The 21,243-nt window shown below is 40.5% G+C and overlaps 1 protein-coding gene across 6 annotated transcripts in view; it reads left to right on the plus strand.

The window, feature by feature from the left end:
- DYNC1I1 (dynein cytoplasmic 1 intermediate chain 1) overlaps window positions 1-21,243 on the plus strand; it is a 321,188-nt gene that overhangs the window by 159,893 nt on the left and 140,052 nt on the right. For all 6 annotated transcript variants that reach the window (XM_004702674.2, XM_004702676.2, XM_004702675.4 and 3 more), the window contains one exon: window positions 11,678-11,767. In XM_004702674.2, coding sequence (XP_004702731.1) covers window positions 11,678-11,767 — 90 coding nt within the window. The remainder of the gene's footprint in view (window positions 1-11,677; window positions 11,768-21,243) is intronic.

The raw sequence follows: 21,243 nt of genomic DNA on the forward strand, positions 1-21,243 counted from the left end.
CAATACATGCTCCGAGAAAGGCTTGCAAGTACAGACAGTCCCCAAGCTATCGGACTTAAGGACAACTCCTCCTTACCCTGTAATGTTATGTAAATCTGCCACATTTTGAAATGGTGGAAGTAATCTCTACTCACAGCACCTTCACTTGCTGCACTTGCAACTTTTTAGTCATTGAAAAGGCTTTATTCTATTTTATTTTTTTTACTAAAGTAAGGCTTAATCAGAACATTATGCACTCTTTCAACTCACCAACAAATTCCACTCAGAGACCCAAAGGCCAGGTTAGGAATACTGTAGATCGAAGTCATATTTGCACAATGAGTATTCTAAACAGAGCTAATAATCAGTGCAACAGCCTTGCAGTTGTGAGCATTACTGGCAAGGTCAAGCGACAGGTATGAAGCTAACTCTCGATTGCAGCGGAATCATCAAAGTGAGCGTGATTGAACATGCAGTAAGAGAGGGAGGGTGCACCCGATAGACACTTCTTTACCAGAGTAGCCAAAACTCTCCAAGGAGGGACTCCATCCTCTAGATCAGACACTTCTGTATCTAGACAAGGACTCTGAAGCAAAAGACTTGCTGTGTTGAAACTATTTTTGAAATTTTAATAGATAAGTAAAGAGAAATAGATTCACGTATGGATTGCAACCTGGAATCCATAGTTTTCAGCTGTATTCCAGAACAGCCTAGTCATTGCCACAGCATGTTCTCCCAACTAGCGTTACTTACTCTTAGCTCCGAGCCTTGGTTCTATTTTTTGCCTCTTCCTTTTCACCCATCGCGGCATCTCCATCCTGCACTGCCCATTTCAAGCAACTGAGAGACAAGGTGGACATAGTTGAGACAGAATAGTATTTGGAAACTCAAGAATTTAAAACCCTGGTGGTGTAGTGGTAAAAAACTGGGCTGCATTCCAGCCTTTCTGCTGGAAAAAGATGACGTTTTCTACTCCCGTAAAGAGTTAGAGCCTCGGAAATCCCCAGGGGCAGTTCTACTCTGTCCTGTAGGGTTGCCATGAGCTGGAGTTGACTCAACGGCAATGAGTATAATTTAGTAGCTCCGTGACTTTCAGCGACTTACTGAACCTCTTGAACTTCAATTTCCTCATCAATAATAACAATAAAATGTTCTTTAAATGCAATTAGTAATTAAAGTATCATATTTAACTGGGGACGACAATTTTGTTATCAATAGCTGAGAAAATAGAAGCACAAGGGATTAAATAAGTAGTACAAGATTTCTACTAAAGTAATACCCAAGGTTTCTCACCAGGATTTGAACCTGAGAAGTATTGTGCCAAGAACTTGTGCATTTGACCATATACTGATACACCCTTACATTAGGTTATAATGAATTGTATTTATGACCATCTGGTAGCTTTTTGTTGTTATTGGTTTTGTTTTGGTATATATTAATGATATTGTTATTTAAATTACTAACTGTCCTATGGATAGCATTTATATTATTTTTCAAGAAATAATAGTGCCGTCTTTAAAGTGGATCAGGGAAATGCATAAACTGTTGATACACAAATAGATCTTGAGCTAGCACTCAGCTGTAAGTTCTAAAGAACCATTAGTGTTTACACTAATGTGACTGTGCTCAATACTTGCATTCATGAAGTGATCACAGAAGATATGGGTGCTCTAATGTGGTGAAGAAATCAGAAAGGGTGCCCAGCTATCAGAAAGAATAGCCTGGGGGTTTTAAAGGCTTGCCATAAAACAAGTAGCCCTTTTAGTGACGTTTAAGCTAACTCCACAAAGAAGCACACCAGTCAGTGTGATCAAAGGAATATTAAAAATAAAATCCAAGATCAGATGAGGGAGGCTAGATAAGAGTTTAAATTCTGAGCACCCAGTTTGCAGAAGACAATGGATAACTAAAATCCATTTACAGAGCCCTTACTGAACTAAGCCTCCAGTGAATTCCCTCAGTCCTTTGACCAAGGATGTAAGTAGTCTTGTCCCCAACAGTGGACACTGGAAAGGGAATCAGTGCAGACATGTTTGAAGTTGAACCATCTTGCCATTTATTTTTCTTTTTGACCCGTGTTTAACTTGTTCCAGTTTTTATTCTGCTATCTTTTGAATTGAAGTTTGTGTGTGTCTTCGTCTGGTGGTGGTTGTGGTGCTTTCTTCTTCTAAAACATATTTTCTTTCTTTGAAATGCAGGACAGGTAAATCTATAGAGACAGCAACTAGATTAATAGCTTCTTTGGTTATTTCTTAGGGAGGATCTGGGAAATTGGGACTAATATGAATGGATAAAATGTTATAAAATTGGTTGTGGTGATGAGTGTATAATTCCCTTTAATATATGTAGACCACTGAATTGTATGACACATGAATTATACGTCAATAAAACTTAAAAAGAGAAAGAAATTAAAGAGCACAAAAACCAAAACAAAACACACTGCCATTAAGTCGACATTGACTTGCATTGACCCTACTGCCCGTGGGAGTTGCCAAGACTCGAACGCTAAGGGAGTCAAAAGCCCTGGTGGGATGGTGGTTGCACATTGGACTTTGATTTACAAGGTCAGCAGTTTGAAACCGCCAGTGCTGGGAGAGATACAGAGCACAAAGTAGGTTTTCATTTAGTTTAGATCCTGAAAATTAGTACTTTGTGGGTTGCGAGTGACATAAAAATTCTACCAAAAAGAAAGTCTCTTAGCTTTTATAAATAAATGCTTAAGCTCTAGATTATGGAGGCATGCTGGCTTCAGCTGCTCCTTAATGTAAGTTTCAAATGATTAACCACTCTTCATTTTTTATACCTGCTTTACTTATTGGCTCATTCTTAAGCTCACACAGTAGGACCAGGTAGCTTCCATTCTGTACGACCATAGCACCCTGTCCAGCAGAGGAGATAAAGGATGACACACGTTCCTGTTTGCCTGGATTATCTCATTCACATCTGACGTCCCTGCTTAGTTGTCAATTTCACTGTCTTTTTACCTCAGAAGTATCTTGATTTAGACATTAGAGTCTGAAGTCACTCTACTCCTAGTACAAAAGGAGAAGACTGAAAAGGGCTCCTAGTATACCAAGTCTACCCCTGGCTAAGAGGAGAGAGGTGGATGGACCCCTCAAAGATGAATGAGGTGCTATCGTTCCAAGAAGTGGGGCAGTGGAATCTGGGTGGTCAAAACCACAAATGTCCATTAGAGTTTTATTATTATTTTAAACAATTTGGCTATAAGCTGAGGAAGTTTGGAAAACAGAGTTTAAATCATGGCTTTGTTCCTTCCTCTGGTTCTGTATCAGTGGTTCTCAACCTTGCTGTGACCCTTTAATACAGTTCCTCATGTTGTGGTGGCACGCAACCATAAAATTATTTTCCTTGCTAATTCATAACTGTAAGTTTGCTACTATTATGAATCAGGCGACCCCTGTGAAGGGATCACTTCACACCCCCCCCAAAGGCATCGAGACCCACAGTTTGAGAACCGCTGTTCTGTATCCTTAGATAATCTCCTCCTGTAAGTCCCATTCCCCTTTTGTGTACAAAGATATAATAGTGTCTGCCTCAATGAATCATTATTATTAAAAGAACATAGTAGCAACCATTGAGAACATATACCTTTTTGAACTATTTGAAGATAAGGGTATTAAATTTTTAAAGGGAAAAAATGTATATGTATAATTTACGCATTGGGTGTGCACATACAGATAGTTAACTAAGCTCCCTGGAGGCACAAGGGTTAAGTATTCAGTTGTTAACCTAAAGATGAGCAGCTCAAACCATCAGTTGCTCTGTAGGAGAGAGATGTGAATCTTCTGGAAAGATCTACTGCCTTGTACACCCCACAGAGCAGGTCTATTGTACCATAGAGGGTTGTGATGAGTCAGCAAGGACTCAGTGGCCTTGGTTTTAATCCCAAGAGATTTGGAATCCAATTGGGAAGAGAACTCGTAAACAAACAGATGTACAGTCTACTTATGGGATACCCAAAGTAGAGATTGAGAAATGCCATCATCTTAAATAGAATAGCTCTTTTAAAGGTAGAACAAAATTGTGAGAGACCCAGTGAAAGTGCATGAGGAAGAAGAGTTCCTCATCTTGAAGATTCCTCATCTTTTGAAGAACAGGAATCCTCTATTAAACTCCACTTTGAAGAACAGGAGATACTTCAGGAACTTGGGACCTATGAGACTCAGGCCGCCTTGAAGTGTACGTGGATTTTACCCATGAGGCAGAAGAGAGCTATTGGAGACTGAAGAAATGGCGTGGACTTCACCTCTGAGGACACAAGGGAAGAGAGTCCAACTCCACACCAGGCCAATGCCAATTCCACATGGCAGAAGTCAGACCTGCCTAACTCTGCAACCTTCTTTACCCTCCTCTGACAACGACTGTCTCCTGTATGGCCCACTCGTTCTCTGGTGAGTTCAATAATCTGTTGCAATGGCCTCACAAACTCACTGACGATACTTATGGTTATGGGGTTATATGGAAGCCAACAGGTTGCCAGTCAAGATCAGAAATGTGAGCGGTGCCTTGTCTTACCCATGCTTTCGGTCCTTTTCCTCAGTCACATGGCCCATTGGCCTCTGTCCTGCTCGGGTCTCAGGCAAGTATTCAAAACTCCTATAACCCTGATCAATGCCAAAGGGCACCCTCCTCTGCAAGCCACCTTCTTGCCCAAAGACACTTAGCTTTCCTCATTCGGTGGGCCCTGTAACTGCTGCGAAGTCTCATGGTCTTTGCTGTCACAGCCTCTCCACCATGGTCTCAGCGTCTGCTGCTTCTCCCCTTGAGGATGTTGGACATGCTCTGTTCGTGACGTTTCCCTCTGCTCATCAGTTTGCTCTGCTCTAGCTGCTGAGAAACATTGGGATGGCAAAACTGACCAACCCCTGAATTCGAGTCCTCTGCATCTTATTTGCATGCTGCCGCCCAGTCATTTAGCAAGAACTACAAAGACTGTGTACTGAACAGACATCCTTCACTACAGAGGCCTTAAAGATCCCTAATGGCAGAGTGGGTTAAGAATTGGGTTGGCTAACCACCAAGTCAGCAGTTCAAACCCACCGGCTGATCTATGGGAGAAAGATGAGGCTTTCTACTCCTATAAAGATTTATGGCCCTGGGAACCCACAGGGGCAACTCTATCCTGCCCTATAGAGTCCCTATGAGTCAGAACCCACTTCCTGGCAATGAAAGTGAGGGCAGAGTCTTAAAAATCTCCAGGCACAGCCCTAGCCCAGGGCCTTGGTGTTGGTGTTGCTTGTCCCTAGGATGCTTTTCCTTGGTATCCGCTTACCTTGATCCCTTCTTTCCTTGAGATGATTTTGTTTGCTTGCTTTGTTTTGTTTTCCCCACCCAAATACCACATTTTTGGTAAAGTCCTCTGGCTCCCTGTGTGACACCCCCGCCTTCTCCCATTCCGCTGTTGCTCTTGTTAGCACTGGCAGCTGTCTAGCACACTATATACGTGTTTGTTTTGCTCATCATCTATTCCTTGCTCCCACTAGACACAAACTCTGTGGGCAGGAATGTGTTTTGTTTACTACTGTGTGTTTAGCACCAAGTGTCATGCTTGGCATGTATTAGGTGCTCAAACTTTGTAAAAAGAAGGGAGACTGAGAGACAGGAATAAAGATTAACATAAACCAAAGACAAGTAGAAATGGGTAGTTTGTGTCTGGAGTGTGTTGGTTGGTCACTTGAGTCCCTCGGTATGAATTAATTCATCCAACTGTTCTCCTGACTTCCTGAAAGGATCCATGACTTTCTGAGAAAAGCTGAAGAAATGGGTACCATGAAGAAACGAAAAGAAAAGGGGGCCTGGGGAGTAATTTTGTGACATACTCATACTTGGGCTGTGTCAGGCACAGTTCAGTTTAGGGTTGCTCTGTTCTGAGCAATATCGAAGAATTCATTTGGAGACCGGTAGTGGTGGCCCGTAGCTGCTGAGCTCCTCTGGAAAAAGGGAGCATTGAAGGGTCTAAGGGAGAGAATTAGGGATTCATTATAATTAGGATCATAACAAGCAAGCCTTCCCACCCTCCGACATTGTGTTAGTCTGGGTAGACTAGAGAAACAAATTCATAGACACTCGTGTATAGGAAAGGGCTTTGTATAAAGAGTAATTGTCTATTAAGAAAATATCCCAGCCCAATCCAGATCAAGTCCAGAAGTCCAATATTAGCCCATATGCCCAGTACCAGTCTGTAAATTCCTCTTCAGACTCATGAAACACATGCATTGATGCCTAATGCAGGAAGATCACAAGCCAGTGGGTGGAAAGTCTTGTGGATCCAGTGGCAGTGGAGGTATCTCAGTGGTGGCAGGGGTCTCCATGTGGCTCCGTCAGCTCCAGGGCTCTAGCATAGCTCCATGTGTCTTGTTAACAGGAATGTCTTACAGTCAGCATGTGTCCTGCCTCCAGGGAGCTATTTATTTCCAAAGTACCTCCAAATGAGATCATCAATCTGCGACCTGATTGACAGGCTAAACTCCACCCCTTCACTCTTAATAGGGAAGACTTAATAGTCAGATTGACAATAGATTATGAGACTACCACAAATATCATTGTTGAAGTTATCCACCAAGTCCTGCCTGAACTTCCTTGAGCTGGGCAGTATTCTCTTCCTTGTCTCTGTCCTCCCTGCCAGCTGGCTAATTCACATCAGTTCCATTCAGTACAGCTTTAGCCCATACATTTTATATGCACGCTCAACTCTAACTATAAACTGCTTAAAAAATCATCTGTTCTGGCTTCCTCTCTCATTTTGAGTATTTTCTTTCATTTCCTCTCATTTGCGATGCCTTGGGTGACATGCCATCAGGAAGTAAACTTTCCAAGTAGTGTCATGTTAGAGCCGTAGGAGAGAACTGATGTGGCCTGGAGTGTTAACAGGGGTGCTCTGTATGATGAGAAATGTATGTTTTCTTTGCTCTGGCCAGAATTTTCTAGACCAGAAAGTGAAGGTTTTTTAAATATTAGCATGTAGTATATTTAACAAAGTGCTTACTGAAAATCCCACAAAATATGTCTTCCCTGCATATTTTAAAAGCACAGAGGCACTCGCTCACCTTGGTTTGTGCAAGCATTCAGTGGCGCATGTTATACTTTATTTTGGCTGGTGGGGTACATATTGGGAGGGTGGCTCCTTCGGACTCCCGGCAAAGTTGGCAAGCTGCACACAAGATTAGTCGAAGGATCAAGTGCCTGGAGCGAGCTCTGCGTAGGAGCCCTCCATGCCTGCTGTATAAACACATGTCTACGTTTGCCCTCTAATTCACCACACCCACTAGCAACCGAACTCCCCTAGGCTGGGCTCTCATCATCTTGCCTGGAATATGGCAACCGTCTACATTCGCACTGACCCCATGCCTGCAGTCTTGTCCACACGCAGCCAGCCTCTTCAGTAGAAAGCAATGTGTCAGCACCAGCAACACAGGTTTTTTGTTGCTCACCAAGTATGCCCACCCATATTAGCGAGCTTCGTTTAGAATTCTTCTTGCTATGCCTTTTGTATTTTGGAAGCTAGTTTCTATTCATTTCTTAAGCCAAAAATTATTTCATCCAGTCTACCATTCATGATCGTCCACATGAGAATTGAGGAGATGTTCTGGTCCAGTTAGCAGTAGTTCTTGGTGGCACACAATTATGCATCTCCGGACTGTGGCGTGGTAGACTTCTAGTCATTGGGTAATTGCTCTGTGCCTCTCCTTTTGGGCAGTCGCAAGATGCCCTTGTGAGTCTGGTGCTCAGAGAATCAACAGGTGGTAGAAGCAATGGACTGAAAAGGGGCAGCAGCTTTGCGAGTCCAGACACTTGACTTTTCAGGGACAATCTAACCAAGATGGTGGGCACCGTTGCAACAACTGCCCCAAATACATCCTAGCCACCCCCAGCTTTGCCTCCCAATTGGGAACGTCTAATCTGATGGTCCATATTCTGGTTGCTAGGATACAAAGAGGAGAAAAGTGCTTGCCCTTGAGCTTCAGGCTAGGGAAGTAGGGCCTCACAGCTCACCAATGGAGCCATCCGAAAGAGGAGACAGAAAGGAGTTTTGATACGATGTTACCAAACAATGACAAGTGTCCCACTGCAGTGTCTTTCAAAAGTCTCCCATTTGGGAGGCCAGCAGAGTAGGTCAGCAATCAGAGGACTGTGGCATTTTAAAATTGGCTGTGATGGCTTCGTCCCGGACCAGGGGATGACAACTAACCCTTGCAGAGCGTATATAGCAGGTCAAGTTCTGTGCTCTGTGCGCTAGATGTGCTTGCAGCCTGGTGTGTCATTCCTCATTTAGACCTTCACAAAAACCTTAAGGAAGAACGCCAGTGGTTACGGAAGCACTTTTTTTACAGCTAGGAGGAAGAAAGCAGCAGTTGGAGATAGTAGTGAATCCGGGGTAAATAAAATAATGTGTCTTAAATATGCCATTGTTTGATCAGGGGCTCAAGTGGGAAGAGAAAGCTTTCAAAATGATGGCGGCAGATGTGCCAATGTGCTTGACACACTCGAGGAATGTATGGAGCATGATCAGAGATGTACGAGCCCCCAGGAGAAGTATTTAAAGACGAAGAAGAATGTCTAGCATACAGAAGGCATTTAAAACTTCTTACTCATAAAATGTATTTATACTTGAGCCAGTTGGAAGGTGATTTTTATTACCAACAACAACAAAGAATCTTGTTAAAAATAGGCTAGTTCTAGATAAGAGATGTGACAAAGGAAGATCAATGTAAAGAATCAGAGTTGTAGTAAATAAGGTATATATATGCCATTGTTTGAAATGAGTCCCTTGGACTGACAGGTAATTAAATTCTACCACTAGTTTCATCTCTTATGTGAACCTGAGTATAGGAAACCATACATGGGTGGTAATTTTTTCTTTATTCTCTCCAATTGCAGAGGAAATATAACTGGGTAGGGACTAGTAGCACAAGTCGTATATCAGTAGTCTGTAGTGGGTCTACATAAATCCTTTTCTCCAGAGTTATTTAACTGTTTTGAAAATGATTTCAACAGAAGTAACTCCAATTGCACTAGAAAGGAAACCAGAGTCTTAAAGAAAAATATACTCTTTGCTGAGCAAGGCAAACATATCAGTGTGCAGAGAAACAAGCCAGTCTCTTGTTTTATTTCCTTAACAAATCCACCGAAACCTTCCTTTCGGTCTGAAGAGACTGAGACAGAGAATTCTGTGGCCACTGAAAACGAATGGCTCCAGCTGGTGTGGAGCCACGGTAAGAGGACAGGCCTCTTTTCCTGTCTCGTTTCCGAATGCGTTCTCCCTCATTGACAGTATCTCATCATGCGACTTCGTACATGTTATGGCTCAATAAATATTTGTTGGTAGAAGGAAAGTTTGCAAGAAAATTTTAGCAGGAGTGGGTTTTCTATTTAAAGTATTGGATAACCTGCCATCTTTCCTCCTAATTCTGTGTATAAAATAACAAGCCTAGTCCTTTTTACAGCTGTGCTTTTGATAGAATTATTATTTTTCTAATTAAGCAGCAAATGTCACTTACTGTCATGATGTTGCCTGTTTGCCTTGAAATAAAAAACCTTATGTTCTCCATGGCACCCCACCCCCCACCCCCCACCCCCCCGCAGAATGTGTTCCAAACCCTGCCTCCTATCCCTGGGATAATATTCCTATTTGGGAACAAGGTGGTTTGTTAGGTTAGTGACGCAGAATTGGCCTAAGGTATGTCTTCATAGGCTTGAGTGTCCACTCTGAATTTGGACTTTGAGTGCCCCAAACTATGAGAAACTAAACTTCTGTGTGATAAAGCTGCCACTTCTTTCTGTTCTAGCAGCACCAGATCATTAAGACACCAAATGCGACAGGTTAGAACTTGATGTTGCCTCATGCTGCCGAATTCAAAGACATTTGGGGAAACCACCTTCAGTCCTGACAGTTAGCTTAGGAAGATACCTCAGGTCTAGATGCTCCTTCTGTTTTGTTCACAGTAAACTTTGAAAGGAGGTTTATTGTGGGTGATAGTAGGAATATGATTATATGAAAATAAGGGTTTAGATGTGTTATTTATAACAACATTTTTAAAGTGTATCCATTTAGAAAACTGAGCACTCAATGTTCTCTTCAGATATTTAAATGAAAAATGTTGTCTCATGACAAAATACCCATTTATAAACTATCAAGGGCTCATGCGGGAGGGGGGAGCGGGGAGGGAGGGGAAAAATGAGGACCTAATGTCGGGAGTTTAAATGGAGAGAAAATGTTTTGAGAAACGATGTACAAATGCGCTTTACACAATTGATGTGTGTATGGATTGGGATAACAGTTGTATGAGCCCCTAATAAAATGTTTAAAAAAAAAAAAAGAAAAATGTTGTCTCATATATATGACCTTGTATTCTTTCCCATATGTATATTTCACATTCTTTGTTTCAGTGCTGATGTAATGGGATTGATTCTACAGTCTACACACACATACAGAACATTAAAAGTTTAATATTTAAATTGCAATGCTGTGCTTTACACGTCCATATTTTTAAAGTTGATTCTCCTTCTACAAGTCATTTAATATAGTCAAAACTTTTGGGGTTGGTTTCCAGGCTTCGATGTTTATCTGGGCATTTAATTATGGGCTTAGACTGCCCTCTAAGTGATTGGTGCTAAGATTTGAATTGATAACATCTCAGAAATTAATAGTGATGGGAACGTGCTATCTCAGGAGGCCTATAAGTATTTAGTGAATTGCCGCATATTTGAATGAATGTATGATGGGAATAGAGTAAAATCATTTCTTTTTAAATTCTGTTTGACTAATGGAACCCATAGCCTACAGAGATATATTTGTAATGCCTGAAAGGGAAGACATTTTAGTTAAAAAAAAAAAAAACTGTAGATGCCAGTTTTAATTTTAAAATCATTTTATTTTCTGTAACTTTGATCTTCTTATGACACCTTAACTCTCTTTCACATCTTCTACATCATGACTGATGATTTCATGTGCTCCACGATGAAAGGGGGATGAGGCGAAGAGGAAGAGGAAGAGGGAGCCTCTATTTGCATAGGGCAGGAAGGGCACTCTACCATCTGGCAGTGGTCGCCCATGGGTCCATTTGTTAGTGCTCATTAAATTCACATTAATGCATAGACTTCTCTGGATGCGTAAATGCCATTTAGGTTGGTTGCTTCCTCCCAAGCCCATGGCATTGACTTTGGGGGCCCTGCCCCCAGTTGTTTACTTGCCAGTGGCATCTGACCTGGGGTCACACCTGCATTTGACCCTTTCCTGTAGGTCAAAAGCAAATTAATTTGGTGAGGATGAGATTGGAAATGAGTCCTCTGTAGAGCAGGTGTTCCCCATCGAGAATGTGCTCCAGGTGGAAACGTTTTAAGATATGTTCTTGGACCATCCCAGAAGACGTTTCAGGGGTCAGGGAGGCACTTCCAAGACGTCACACGTGGTGAAGGTCTGGAGAGGGAGGCAGCAGGTGCAGACTCAGGGACGTTTTCTCAGCAGCTTGGGGGAGATTTCAAAGGGGTTCCTTTGGAGATAATGTATTCATGTATTCAGGAACATATAACTTGGGCATTCACTGTGGATTGATTTACTTAGAAGTTGCCCTAAATGATTGGAACTTTACCCTTTACACCTACCTCCCACCATCAACCAAAGACTTTGATTTGAAGGAAAGAAAACATTGCATTTTTCTCTCTCTCTTTTTTTTTTTAGAGGATGAGGAAGATGAGGAAATGGTGGAGCCTAAAGTCGGCCATGACTCAGAACTTGAAAATCAGGACAAGAAACAGGCGGTGAAGGAAGGTATGATGTGGAAGATAAATTAGTGAGTGCTTTTGTTTGGGTTTGGTTTTCCAAAATAAGGGATTGTGTGGGTAATCAAAGTTAAATATGTGCCCCCCTTAGGAAGTTTTTCTATGACTGTTCAACTCAATTACATTTACCAATATTAGCTGTAATCTTCAAAGTGGGAGTTAATTATGTCTTGACTGATAGAAGCAGAAAAAATGCAAACCAATTAGTAATAATTCCAGTAAAAATTATTACCAAATAGTGATAAAGTAAGATGTTTGTTATTAACTGCCTTGTTATCTAATCCACTGCATCATCTATGTTCAATGATGACAGTCAAAGAAAGGAGAAGATCAAATATTTTGTCAATAAATTCTGAAATTTTATTGTATATCTATCTAGAAACAGTAGTTATTACTGTTAATTGAACTCTTAGGAAGTTTTCTTCCACATCTCTGCTTGGATAAGGAGGAAAAACTCTTAGAAGTTTGAGTGATGACAAGGACTGTTTATTAAACACTTAATGTGTGCTTGACTGTCTCCTAAGCACTATATGTATATTATCTACTTCTGACAACATCATTTTGAAGCAGATACCGTGATTTTTTGGTCTATATTTTATAGATGGAGAAAATAAAAAGAGTGATTTATTCTGGCACAAGAATAAACTAGAGTGTTAAGAGCCAGGATTTGTAGTTGTATCCAAAGCCCATACATTTCACTATGATGCCACTCTCCTGCAAAAAGCACTGGATGGATGGGTGGATGATGGATGGGTGGGTGGGTGGATGGATGGATGGATGGATGAAAGGAAGACAAGGGGAAGAAGAAAGAAGGAACTGAGAAGAGAGGGAGAAAAATTAAGTATCATAAATGATATGAGTATTTCATTAAAAGTCTGGTTTTGTATCACGTAGAAATTCTCAGATCATCGAAGCAGAATAAACTAACATAATCTTGAACTTCTTGCAGACAAATGGAGAGTAGGACCTGGGAATTGGGTGTGGACTGAAAAGATGACTCCACATTTCCTACCAAGGGTCCCAATGTGGTTCAACAGACCTCTGAGTAGATGCTCATCTGAGTTGCACAGTTTGGGAAGGTTATGGCTCCGGCCATGGCACCTGATTGTCGGAATGGCCACATACTGATCACATGAATTCATGCCCCCCTCCCCATGAGAAAAGTAATGTAGCTCAACTGCCCACTGCAGGTGACATCCACTTACTCTTAAAGCAGGTGACATGCTTAACCTTAGAGCATTTCTTACAGAGAAGTAGTTATGGAGTTAAATGAGACAATTATACTAGCACTTGTAAAAGAAGCTATCTCTACTTGGAGATCAGTTGATGGGCGAGTGTGCATGTTTAGGCAGCACTGGGAGCCTCGTGGATAAGCACTTGACTTGACTATGAACCCAAAGCATTGAATCCACCAGTTGCCCCACAAGATAAAGATGTGAAAGTCTGCTTCTGTAAAGATGCGTGGTCTTGCAAGCCCTACAGGGCAGCTATGTTCTGTCATATAGGACTCTGGGTGCTAGTGAGCTCAATATCAGTGAGCTTGTTTTTGGCTTACCGTGTAAGCTTAAGTTTTCTTTGATTTGTTTCGTGCAATGCCAGGCAGCTAACAGGCAGTGCAGTGTAGTGATGGTGGTTGGGGTTGGGGGATGGGGAAGGATAGAAAACAGCATAAGAAATAGCCATACTACTTGGGGTTCCATCCTGGCTCAGCCACTTACAGTTGTGTGATCTTCATAAGCTGATTTGACCTTTCCGTGCTTCAGTCCCCAATAGGTCAAGTGCTGATAATACTTATATCCTAAGATTTTCTATGCATTTAAAAATGAATGTGGACAATGCTTAGCACATAATAAATGCTGTATAAACGCTCACTGTTGTCATTTGCAGGATCTGTGGTGTGATAGTTAGGATTATTGTGCCAACTTGGCCAATAGGAACATGTGGGATTAATCAGGTTGCAGTTTGATTGGAGGGCAAAGAGATAAAGGCTCTGCAAGGCCTGCCCCCCTCTCCCTTGTTCTCTGGTGATTGGAGCATGCTGGAGTGTGCTGCTGCTTGAGCTAGTTCTCTGCTTCAGTCTGTGAGCTATCCTACCTGTGGGCCAAGCCAACCCATGGATGTGTCACTAGAGCTTGAGGCTCCTTTGAGACTTGCTTCGCCAAGCTGCTGGTGTGTACATCGCTTGAGCTTGAGACTAGTGGATCCTGTCACCTTGCATTGCTTGTGTTCGATATCGCATCCAATCTGCTTCGCTAAGCTCCTGAGCTACTGACTGCTGGTGACCCACCCTGCTGTTTGCTGCCTGTGGGCAGAGTCTGCTTGCCTTCCCAAAGGAGGACTCCGCTGTCTGCTTCCTTGACCTTGGACCTGGCAGCCCACATGAGTAGAAGGACTTCCAGTATATTAACTGTTCCACGGAAGTGAGTTGAACTGAACCCTCTGTACTGCTGTGTGGACTAATGAGCTGTTATATTCCTTCTTGCTGTATAAACCTATCCTCCTATATCTATAAAATCAGGTTTTGTTTCTCTAGGGAACCCTGTCTAACATACCTGGTGATGTATTAGTAACTGCTAACTGCAAGGTGAGCAGTTAGAAAGCACTAGTCTCTCCTCAAGAGAAAAACAGGGCTTTCTAATCCCATAGTCGCAATCGCAGAAAGTCCCAGGGGTCATTCGACACTGTCCTATGGGCTGCTATGTGCTGGCATCAACTCAATAGCAGTGAGTTTGTTTTTCCTTATCATTCACAGGCTTATATTGTAATTCCTGTATCCCCAATCATGCTGCATCTCTGTTGGATGCTAGCCTTGGGTACACCAGTTCTCTCGAGGCCCGTTTGCCATAGTTCACAGCGTTGCAATGGTAACGTGGTTGGTTACCTGGACTGCAGCTGGCGTCTACGTTGTGAAAATATCAGAAGAGATAAGCCCCTGTAAGACCCTGTTTCTGTCACCGTGCCTGGTCCAACCGGATAAGGCTGACTACGATTCTGTTGAGGAGCATGACTAAGGAAAGGAGGAGATTAACAACACAGAAGACACACACGGATTACTTATGTTGAGAAAGTGATTTGATGGGAGACATTTTTACATTTCAACTTCTACAAAAATGTCTTTTAAAAAAGCTGATGAATAGGAAAAGATATCATCACTGCAGGTGTGGCAAGAGACATACACCAAAAAATCAGGATGCATTAAGATAGGCCTTCAATTTTTTTACAAAATATTCTTAAAATACTCTATGTGCTGAAAGAGCCAGGGTATTTTGTATGTGTGTCTTGGCACTATCCCCACTCCTAACCCCAAGCCCCAAATCATCCTCTCTGGCAAAGAAGGAAACCCCCGCTTCTTTCGTTCTGAGCGAAAATACCCTCCAGTTTATAACTGTCGTACATGCTTCATGGAATTGATTAAAGTCATGTTAAAAGTCAAAAAGAAGTTTGAAAGAACATTTCCTGTGACTGCTGCTCTGTGTGCTTTATTCTCCATTAATGGCTTTTCTGCAAATTAGCACATAATGGGTTAAAAGCATGTTTATGTTGGCATCAAACTCTCTCTGGCGTTTTTTTTCTTTTTTTAAAGCAAGACCGTGTTTTGCAAACTTTTTCAAGAATTCCTAGCAGATATAACCGTGGCGCCATTCACAAGCCTGCACAGTGGTTAGGGCTGCGTCAGCACTTCCTTTATGACCCTGCCCTTCAGGGAGTTACTTCGCCACCATAAAAATGGGCTCTGGGCGGAAACCTGACATACATGGTTCCAAACTAGGGAATACATTTTTGAGAAATCTGGTCTCTAGGAGGAGTTGTGTTTTTTTTCTTTTGTTTACTTTGAGTTTTTTAATGGCAAGAAGGGCGATGGGGGAAAAAAATAATGTCCATTTGTCTTGGGTATTTTTGCCATGTGATATCAGAATGCATAAGACAGTAAAGAAATGAAAGTTTTTGCTTGTTACTTTTTTTACTCCTTTTTTGTGACCATACAATAGAAAAAAGAGCAGGTACATTTTAGCGTTTAACCAATTTAGGCAGTGTTCTATAGATCAACATCCTGGGTGTCTTCATGTCTAACAATTAAAAACAATAGAGTCAGACATCTAGCTCTTATAAACACAAATTAATCCATAAACTTCTGATTAACTTCAGAGAGGACAGCCTTCTTTGTTGGTCTGGTTTTGTTTCTTGAAAACTGGTTTCACCATAAAGTTCTCATAGAGCAGCCTCTTATTCCTTGTGGTGTCTGCCCTGGATGTAGGGGTGATGGAGTTATACTTTTTTATCTGGCAACTAGAGTTTCTAAAATATTTTTAACTATATAATTTTTAAATTTTTACTTACAGCTACATCACTGAAACAAGTCAGGATAGTTCATAAGCAGATATTTTACAAATAAATAGTAACATAGAAATCAGATATTAAAATGCTCAATATAAGTTGTGAGCATCATTGAAAATTTATCATTTTCCCAGGGCTAACTGCATTAAAAAAAAAGACCCCAAACACAAACAACCAAATATATATGGTATATAGAAAATAGAACAAACTTTTTAAAAACTGACAGTGCACATTAACTTTACTAAGGGCTCTTTAAGAAAACTTAAGCTTTTGAAATGCATAAAAGTATTTTTATAGGTAAAGTCAAAAGAACTGAACACTGCTATCAGAAGAAGTAAGTGAAAAAGAGGAAGACCTTGGACACAATGGAGCGGCACAGGGCTGCATCAATGCCCTGCAACCTAAGAGCAGTGGTGAGGGCCTGGGAGGGCCCGTCGGGGCGCTGTGAGTCAGAACTGACTCCAAAGCACACAGCAAAAACAGCATCATAAAAAGTCGATCCTAAAATAAAATTGGGACTGTATTTTAATTGGTCAGGACACAACTTCATACCATGTTTCAATATTCTAATTTGTTTGTTGGTTTTTAATTTCACGATTCTAGGACATTTTCACCTACCTTGTTTTTAAAGCTTGAGATGTTTGGGTAAATTTGGAACTTGTCCTAACAATTGGATTATAAGCAAGTCACAACCACACAATCTTTTGTTTTATTTTGTTGTTTTTTTCATAAAGGATCTTTATTTTATTTTCTAAGATCTCACCTTAAATGAATACTTCATGGCTGACTGTTCATTCTCCATGTTTTCTGTTGCTATCCCAATAAAAAGCATTGCAATTGCCTCTGTTTTATTATTAAGAAAAATCCACCTTTTGTCCTAGTGTGAACTTTGTTGTTAAGTTAATGTTTGCCTTTTTTTATGCTATAAACTTGTTAATGATAACTCATGGCGTTTAAAAAATAGGGAAACGCTAAACAAATATATTTCAGGGAGAATTTAGAATCTTTCCTGGAGTAAGCAGTTCTGATTTTAATTTTTTTATACTTGTATTTTGGGCCTTTTAGAAATATTTCATATATTAATTGTCTTCCATGCTTTATCTCTGATTGATGCTTTTTTTCTGGGCTTCTTGAATACTCCATTGTTTGTATTGCACTGTAACAACATTTACCAATTTAAATATTTTAAAATTTGTAATTGCTATTAAATAAAAAATATTATGGTCTTATTTAATTCCTGAGTTGAGTATTGCTTATACATTTTTTAAATTACTCATCTGCATATGCCTCCTAACAAATCATGTCATTTGAGTCCTATTAGACATCAAAGCTTAGTGTAAAAGATATCATTTATTTTGTTTCAGTAGCAATTTAATTTAAAGCCAAATATTGTATCGTCAAACGTAATATCTGGAGAGGCTACTGCTTCACCTACCTGAACGTGGCCTCTGCAAGTCCACTTTGATCAGCTATTTATGTTTCTCCAAGAGAAGAAGTCATGTATCTTGAAAGCTGAGATCAAAGTGATAATAAGCAGCAAGGAAGAAACAAATTACAGAAAATTACAGAGATAGTATTTTTTTATTCAAGGTAATGAACTTATAAGGAAAGATCTGGGTAAAATGGAGTGGCTCAAAATTGGGAACAGAGAATGGAAATATTTTTTATGTCACAAAAAAAGCAATAAAGGGGGAAAATTCCTACTTCTCTGCTTAATTTCATGTGGCTGAAGTTCTCCATTTCCTGTGAACAAGGTTTAGTGAGTCTTTTTAAATAAGAGATTCTCATTGGCCTTACAGTATCTTTGTTCCATGAAGTTTGATCATTCATTGATGTAGCAGTATTTGAACCTAGCATATATTTTATATACATATATATAACAGATTTATGCATATTCAGGAGAAAGTTTTTTTGTTGTTGCTCCCATTAACATTAACAGACTCAGAAACCCTACAGAACAGTTACAATCTGTCCTATGGGGTTACTCTGAGTCAATATCAACGTGACAGTATTGGGTTGAGAGATATGTATGTGGCTGGTAACATTCAATAGTTTTACTGTTTCCTTGAGCTTACATAAAAATGACATAATTCAAATGTCTCCCGTAGAGAGGTCTTAGAATGTAGATGAATAAATTACCACTTAACTATCGATTATTGAATGTTTAATTATTTGCCCAGTATGTTTATCTTTGATCATTAAATTAGACCTTTAGGTTCAGAATCATGCCTATTTTATAGGTGAAATTGCTTCCCAGAGAGCTTATTTGATTAAGAGACGTTAATGGATTCAAAGCTAGTAAATGGCAGAGGAAATGTCTGATCCCAGGTCAGTTTTGTAGAGTTCTCTCTTATTTGTGGCCTCCATATATTCCTCTAGGTGACTGCTCAAACCAATTGCCCACTTCAGCATTTCTCAAACCCGTGGTTAAGTAACCCTGTGCAGCAGAATTTGATAGAGTTGTTCAACAGTCACAGTGTGCATGAGCATGTTTGCTGAAGACTTGGCCACGAAATATTTCCAATTCTGTTTCAACCACTTGTCTTCCATTTTGTCATAATATGGTGCCTTGCTGTTGCGCGATTCTAGGGTACCAATTTCAGTGGAGCTTCCAGACTAAGAAAACACCTGGGAGAACAGATAGACAATCTTCTTCTGAGAAATGAGCCACTGAAAACCGTAAGAATAGCAGTGGAGTATTGTCCGTGCCCAAAGATGTGCCCCTCAGACTGAAAGGCAATCGAGACTGAAGATGAGCTGCCTCCTCTGAGTGGAGTCAACCTTACGGATGTGGAGAGTGCAAAGCTTTCAGGACCTTCCCCCAGCAATGGGGCACGATTCAAAATAAGAAGAAACCATTTCAAACATCCATTAATAATCAGAAAATGGAATGTATGACCTATGAATCCTGGAAAATTAGAACTCAACAAAACAAACTAGTTGGAAAATATGGTTTTGGTGATACAAATGAAGCTAGCGATTTCATGGTAGAATTGTGCAAAACCAATGACTTCATTGAAAATACCATTTTTCAACAACATAGACAGTGACGATACATGTGGATTTTCCCACGTGAATATACAGGAATCACATTGGCTAAATTGTGGGAAAAGATGGTGAAGAAACATGTCATTAGCCAAAATCAAGCCGGGGGTCAATTGTGAAGCAGACCATTAATTTCTCATATGTAAGTCAAGGTTGAAGCTGATGAAAATTAAAACAATCTGCCAGAACCAACGTATAGCCTTAAGTATATCCCTGAATTTAGAGACGGTCTCAAGAACATATTTGACACATTGAACATTAATGACCAAAGACAACACAAATTGCCAATGACATCAAGAATATCGTATAAAGAAACAAAAGGTATTAAGAAGATGGAAAATAAAGACCAAAGTGGCTATCAGAAGAGACCCTCAAACTTGCTGTTGAACATTGAGTAACTAAAGCAAATGAAAGAAATGATGGAGCAAAAGAGCAGAAATGCACTTTTCAAAAAGATACCTCGAGAAGATGAAGTCAAACATAATGAAATGTACAAGAAACTTGGAGTTAGAAAACGGAAAGGGAAGATGGTGCTCTTGGCATATCTCAAGTTGAAGGAACTCGAACATTTCTTTTGAAGAATTGAAGACAATTGCAAGCATTGACTTTCAATATTTAATGGCTCTTTGAGGAAAAACTGAATTATGCAGGAAATATTAAAAGCAGCTGAAAGAAATACACATAGTTGCTGTACCAAAAAGAATGGGTACATATTCCACATTTCAAGAGGTACCATATGATGAAGAGCCAATGATGTTGAAGGATGAAGTCCAGGCTGCACAGAACACATCAGCAAAATGCAAGCTTATAAGAATTGCTGGGAAACCAATTTAAACGTTTCAGGAAACTGATGCAGCTCTAGAAACATTCACTTGTCGATGCCAAGAAATGTGGAAGACAGTGGCCTGGCCAAGTGATGGGAAGAGATTCATATTTGCATCCGTTCCAAAGAATGGTGACCCAACAGAATTGAAAAATATCAAACAATGGCATATACAAGTAAAGTTTTACTGAAGATAATTCAAAAAAGAATGCAGCAGTACATTGAAAGGAATCTTCCAGAAACTCAGGCCAGATTCAAGAGAAGACCTGGCACCAGGTAATCTCTTTGCTGACATCCAATGGGTCAGAGAATATTAAAAAAAACATGCCTCATATGCAGCTTGTCTTTTACTGACATGCAGAAACATTTGACTGTGTGAGTCGTAACAAACCATGGATAACTTTGCAAAGAATGTCAATTCCAGAACACTTAATTGTGCTCATGAAACCTTTCCACAGCCTAAAAAAGAGTATTTCAAACAGAAGAAAATACTATTAAAATCAGAAAAAGTATGTTCCAGGGTTGTCTCCTTTTGTTATGCTTATTCCATCTGTTTGCTGAGCAAATTATCAGAGAACCTGGTCAAATGAAGAAGAACATGCAACCGGGATTAGAGGAAGGCTCATTCACAAGCTGCAATATGCAGGTGTCACAGTCTTGCTTTCTGCAAGCCAACAGGACTTGAAATACTTACTTACATATTAAGGTAGCAGATGGACATTGGGCCTCTACTCAAGTACTCCCTCAATGAAAGAACACTTAGTTCTAATAACCTAGCATTCTGAGTTGCCCACCTTCCCAACACAATTGCTGAAGACAAAATGGGTACATAAGCAAATGTGGTGAAGAAAGCTGATGGTGCCCAGCTATTAAAAGATATAGCATCTGGGGTCTTAAAGGCTTGAAGATACACAAGCAGCTATCTAGATGGGAAGCAACAAAGCCCACATGGAGGAAGCACACCAGGCTGTGTTCTGAAATGTTGACAGGATCAGGTATCATGCATCAGAAGACCCAAAACAAATAATCATATAGATGTGAATGATATTAGGGGCAGTGGTGGAGGGGAGGGATGGAGTGGAGACCTAAAGCAGGGACAAGGGAACAACAAGTGATCCAAATTGGTGGTGAGGTGAGTGTGGGAGGCCTGGCAGAGCATGATCAAGGGTAATGTAACAAAGAGGAATTGCTGAAACCCTGATGGGGACTGAGCATGATAGTGGGACAGGAGGAAAGTCAAGGGAAATAGAGGAAAGAGCTGG

Source organism: Echinops telfairi, unplaced genomic scaffold, assembly GCF_000313985.2.
Source record: "Echinops telfairi isolate 266 unplaced genomic scaffold, ASM31398v2 ScPeMD7_23;HRSCAF=83, whole genome shotgun sequence".
NCBI lineage: Eukaryota > Metazoa > Chordata > Mammalia > Afrosoricida > Tenrecidae > Echinops > Echinops telfairi.